The sequence below is a fragment of the Macrobrachium nipponense genome, chromosome 28, assembly GCF_015104395.2.
Source record: "Macrobrachium nipponense isolate FS-2020 chromosome 28, ASM1510439v2, whole genome shotgun sequence".
Taxonomy (NCBI): domain Eukaryota; kingdom Metazoa; phylum Arthropoda; class Malacostraca; order Decapoda; family Palaemonidae; genus Macrobrachium; species Macrobrachium nipponense.
Window position 1 is genome coordinate 64,783,722 of NC_087217.1, and position 6,000 is coordinate 64,789,721.

Sequence of the window (6,000 nt, forward strand, 5' to 3'; positions counted from 1 at the left end):
TCAATCAATCAATCAATCAGTCCTTGCATTTTGATGTTTTACTTACATTTTTATCTATTTATCTATTAATTTGTTGATTTATTTATTTTTCCTTTTCTGATAACTGATCTCTTCTTTCAGTATTTTCAGTTACCTTCTGTTACTTCTTTCAAATGAAACCATACTATTTGGAAGCTTGAATTTGAGGTCACTGGCCCCTCTGGGTTTGTTCCATATGAATATAGGGTTCATCCTCTGAATAATAATAATAATAATAATAATAATAATAATAATAATAATAATAATAATAATAATAATAATAATAATAATAATAATGTTCAATGTAGTGATGCTATTTTCGCTTTCTACCTCAGAGTAAATTTAAACACCTCTATATTTTTCCTATTTTTGTTTTTAAGACAACGCATCCTTAGGGTTTCATCTTGGAGGGACTGACCGCGGAGAGGAGGGCTTCTGGTACTGGCTGGACGCGACCCCGATCGCCATGGGCGTGCCCTTCTGGAGGCCCGGCGACCCGGAGGGCATCGGCGGCCAAGACTGCATGGGTTTCTACAAGGATGGGTATTTCATCGACCGCCCCTGCCATGTCGCTGTCAAGTCTGTGTGCCAGCTGGGTGTCACTGGAGCTATTTAAAACCCCAAGGCGACATAGTCATCTCTTTTCTTAAATGAATTATTACTTTGAGGATTAGACCTATGTAAAATTGGATGTCAACAGTGAGGATTAGGCCTATGTGAAATTGGATGCCAACAGTGAGGATAAGGCCTGTGTAAAATTGGATGCCTTTAGTGAGGATTAAGCCTATGTAAAATTGGATGTCATCAAAGGATTAGACCTATGCAAAACTGGATGCTATCAGTCAGGATTAGACCTATGCAAAATTGGATGCCATCACTGAGGATTAGACCTATGTCAAATTGGATGCTATCAGTCAGGATTAGGCCTATGTAAAATTAGGTGGCATCAGTGAAGACTGTTTTATGTCAAAATGGGTTTTTTGGAAGATTATGTTAATAAAATGGCCCGATGCAGATATATTTGTATTGTTTTTTTTTTTTATCCTTTGTAAACAATTTATGAAACATCTTGAAACTTGACTCTAAAATCATAATTAGTAAATCGAATGTTGCCGATTTTTGTAAAAAGAAGTTATACTCTGTTATAATGCTGGTAATTAGAAAATTATAATGATTATGTCAGAAACGTTAGAAAACAGGACACCAGAATTATTTTCTTATATTACCAGATTTTTATAGATAATTATAAATATCGTTACTGGAAAAGTAAATCCACAATAGTATGTCTGTTTGATTTTGTATTTTAGAATGTACAGCAGATAGCTTTCGATGACCTGCACGGCGCTCCTTGAGATTGACAAGGACAACCGCGCAGGTCATCGAAAGCTTTCTGCTTTATATATTTGAAATAACAAAATCAGACATACTATTGTGGATTTACTTTTCCATTTTATTGACTCATGTGACTATGAGTTTTCTTTGAATACCGTTACTATTACTGGTAAATTAAAAGTTATAATTCTATCACTTCCAATTTTGGTTAAAAGCTACTTATAAATAATGGCTGGTTGATTGATGTAAACGGAAGATTGATTTTTGTTAGCGGAAATGATAAAATTAAGCATTATGATACCAATGCGCATAACCCGAAAAATACGTGAATATTCTATTGCAAAGTACAACGAAGAATATTCTTTAGTAGTACTTTTTTTATGAGAAAGGAAATAACCAAATTTTTTATATTTACTCCTAAAGAGAAAATATGATGCTAATATTGTGTCCCAAATGTCAGAAATCGTAAAAACTTTAAGTGTAGTTAAAAACGGTACTAATATTAAGAACACAAAAAAAATGTAAAGTATCATTTAATGCTGACTTACCGACTTTGGTAAGCACTGATAATGATGAAAAATGTGACCATCCTTAGTCACTTGGAAAGTCGCAATACAGAAGGCAATGATGCGTAAAGTTAATCGAAATTAAAATCAATTGTTCCTGTGGCAATAATACATTTCATCCATATTAATTCTCTCTCTCTCTCTCTTTTTAGCTTTTGTTTAAAATCATACGCGTTAGAGCTTACGGACAACATGATTTTTTTAATGAGATCCCAGTATTGAAATATGCAGCTCTTATTGTAACTGGATAGAGATGCATTAAGAGAGAGAGAGAGAGAGAGAGAGAGAGAGTGGGGGGGGGGGGAGAATGGGAAGGGAGGCATGTACTACCCCCAGTTGTGTAAGTCTTCTTATCTCTACTGAGTCATTTCAAAATTCTCGTTCGATCAACCAAGCTTGTGCTGCCACCTTCGAAAGTTCGGGCAAACTAATCACAATCACTCGCATTTCCTCCCGCTTGTCGTTTGGTCAAGTCTTTTTAAGACTGCTCCATTTCGACAACCGCTAGAATTTAAAAAAAAAAAAAAAAAAAAAAAAAAAAAAAAAAAAAAGGCGGGGGTTGGGGGGCTTGTTCACCAACACGTAACGCGCCTTACTTACAACACAGCACTTAAAACGGGCTGATAGAAATATGCAGATGGCAATCAGTGACAGAAACAATAGCTCAGCGCTTAAAGGAACAGTGTAAATGTCAGGGCAGTAATTTGGCTCCGCTCCTCATCACGCAACTACGAGTGTTTGATTTTAATCGATGAGAGCGATTCACTGAGAGAGAAAGATCGTTCCTTTTCCTACCCGGGAACCTACCGGACCTCGGCACTTTGTTGATCGAACTGCATATAGAATCTAGGCCAAAGGCCAAGCACTGGGACCTATGAAGTCATTCAGCGCCGAAACGGAAATTGACAGTATAAAGTTAGAAAGGTGTAACAGGAGGAAAATCTAAAAGCAGTTGCACCATGAATCAATTGATAGGTGAGGGTGGAAAGTAAGATGGAAGAAAGAGAATATAAAAGGAGGTTGACACTTGGTTGAACTGAGGCTTAGAGTGAGATGTTATCTGTGCAAAGTCGGTCCATTTGTTTGTCATTTGAATGATAACATCTATCAAATGAAGTGTCTAATCCTTCTGGAACTGCTACATAAATTCTCCTCTTAGCTTCTTGTATGTTAAATCCGACAGACCCAGTTTTATGAGTACCTTCATGCAAAACGCCTGTTGAGACTCATTTTCTATTTTGGCCTAATTTATTGCACATTTTTCTACTATTTGCACTCACCTCGGTATACCTGTGGCCCACTTGGCACAAATAGCTATGGTCAGTCTTGGCCTTGCATTGAACCATTCTTTCCATGCAATTTGATGCAATTATTTTTTTCCGGAGCATTATCATAATGTATTGCGGTTTCAACTCTACACAGCTGATCCCCACGTAATATCTGTGAGTAATACACTTAGGTCCATTATTTACAGGTGTGATTCCTTTGTCATTTATAGATGTGGTTCCCAATTACAGCTCATCACTATAAGAAGACTACAACTTGGCAACTGCAGTGAGTCGTGGGTTCTTCTTGCCTCAACGAGAGGATGACTCGAATTCCAGTAAGCCGGGATCGAATCCGAGGGTGAAGCTGGCAGCCAAACAGGTGACGTTGATATTGTTACCACATTATTACTGTTATTACCAGTATTATGATTACTATCTTTTATGCTACCTCAGCTATTTTGTGGATAAGTGCCGATTATTCATTTTTTATCATGTTGTCTCATGTATCTAGATTGTGTATGTTACTGTCTGTATTTTGTATATTCCATGTATATGACCCTGAGTGAAATAAAGGATATTATTATTATTGTTATTATTATTGTTATTATTTACCGGAAATGCCAAGAATATTTAGCAATCATACGTCACATCTCATACCCCCTGGAAGTGACTTTGTTAAAAAACAAGACAGAGTGCTATTTTGGCTGTGATTGTTGTGTCTGCAGAATTTATCTGGATGCTGAGAAAGTATAATCGATTATGAGTGAAACTGTCCCTGGTATCTAAGTTTATACAGTTCCCTGTACCTAAAGTCATGCAGTTCCCTGCATCTTAAGCATATACTACAGTTCCCTAGTGAATCTAGGGCCTAATTTCCCCTAACTTGGCAGACATAAAATGTGCCCTATATAGGAGACAATGAACAAGACAATTTCAAATGGTCCGTCTTTCCTGAGCCAATGTTCAGGCGGAAATTCCTACTAATATTATTTTGACATTTTGATACGCATGACCATGAACTAGCTTTCGTATTCTTTACATTTCAGACATGCCATAAGAAACCCCAACATAAGATCTTCCACCTCTGGGAATAACTCTATCTGCTCTCTCGATACTTCTTGAACTTCAAATAACACCGTAGTCTTACCAGATTTAATGGCATCCATCTGCCATTCTCTTACCTGACATCTCTCCAACAACGTGCCCTTTCACTGTGGTTTAGTGCAGGGGCCAAATAGCCAGCCTTCTCTCCTAGGAAAGTCTGTTTGTATCTCTCCAACAACCTGCCCTTTCACTATGGTTTAGTGCAGGGGCCAAATAGCCAGCCTTCTCTCCTAGGAAAGTCTGTTTGTATCTCTCCAACAACCTGCCCTTTCACTATGGTTTAGTGCAGGGGCCAAATAGCCAGCCTTCTCTCCTAGGAAAGTCAGTTTGTATCTCTCCAACAACCTGCCCTTTCGCTATGGTTTAGTGCAGGGGCCAAATAGCCAGCCTTCTCTCCTAGGAAAGTCTGTTTGTATCTCTCCAACAACCTGCCCTTTCACTATGGTTTAGTGCAGGGGCCAAATAGCCAGCCTTCTCTCCTAGGAAAGTCTGTTTGTATCTCTCCAACAACCTGCCCTTTCAGTATGGTTTAGTGCAGGGGCCAAATAGGGGCCAGCCTCTCTCCTAGCGGAAAGTCTGTTTGTATCTCTCCAACAACCTGCCCTTTCACTATGGTTTAGTGCAGGGGCCAAATAGCCAGCCTTCTCTCCTAGGAAAGTCTGTTTGTATCTCTCCAACAACCTGCCCTTTCACTAGGTTTTAGTACAGGGCCAAATAGGCCAGCCCTTCTCTCCTAGGAAAGTCTGTTTGTATCTCTCCAACAACCTGCCTTTCACTATGTTTTAGTGCAGGGGCAAATAGCCAGCCTTCTCTCCCTAGGAAAGTCTGTTTGTATCTCTCAACAACCTGCCCTTTCACTATGTTTTAGTACAGGTGGGGCCCAAATAGCCAAGCCTTCTCTCCTAGGAAAGTCTGTTTGTATCTCTCCAACAACCTGCCCTTTCACTATGGTTTAGTGCAGGGGCCAAATAGCCAGCCTTCTCTCCTCGAAAAGTCTTTTTGTTATGTGAGAGGATGAATGTGACAGTGGCTGTTGGCTTTTTTCCTTCTAGGGCCATCCGTTCTTAAGGGGAAACAAAGTAATCACCGCAAGCCTTAGATTGAAAAATAATGCAAATTTCAGGTAATCAGTCAAGATTACAGAACGCAGTTCTTTTTTTGGTAAACTAATGTTACCGACTTCAGGTTAGATTTTTCATTCTGAAAACCATGCTGTGCACAAATAGGAATTTCAGATATTCTCACCGACCTAGATATTGAAGATAAATTCAGGTTTTCTCACTGACTTGGGAATTCAAGATAAATTCAGGTTTTCTCACTGACTTGGGAATTCAAGATAAATTTAGGTTTCTAGACTTGGGAATTCAAGATAAATTCAGGTTTTCTCACTGACTTGGGAATTCAAGATAAATTCAGGTTTTCTCACTGACTTGGGAATTCAAGATAAATTCAGGTTTTCTCACTGACTTGGGAATTCAAGATAAACTCAGGTTTTCTCAATGACTTAAGAATTAAAGATAAATTCAGGTTTTCTCAATGACAAGAATTAAAGATAAATTCAGGTTTTTTCAATGACTTAAGAATTAAAGATAATTCCAGGTTTTCTCAATGACTTAGGAATTAAAGATTTTTCCAGGTTTTCGCAATGACTTAAGAATTAAAGATAATTCTAGGTTTTCTCAATGACTTGGGAATTAAAGATAAGGGAACTA

At 38.2% G+C, this 6,000-nt stretch overlaps 1 protein-coding gene across 1 annotated transcript in view; it reads left to right on the plus strand.

Annotated features, from left to right (window-relative positions):
• LOC135201834 (C-type lectin domain family 17, member A-like) overlaps positions 1–1,038 on the plus strand; it is a 53,058-nt gene extending 52,020 nt beyond the window's left edge. Inside the window, exon 6 of the mRNA XM_064231112.1 lies at positions 399–1,038. Within this exon, the coding sequence (XP_064087182.1) occupies positions 399–634 (236 nt within the window). The 3' untranslated portion in view covers positions 635–1,038. The remainder of the gene's footprint in view (positions 1–398) is intronic.
• The last annotated feature ends 4,962 nt before the right edge of the window (positions 1,039–6,000 follow it).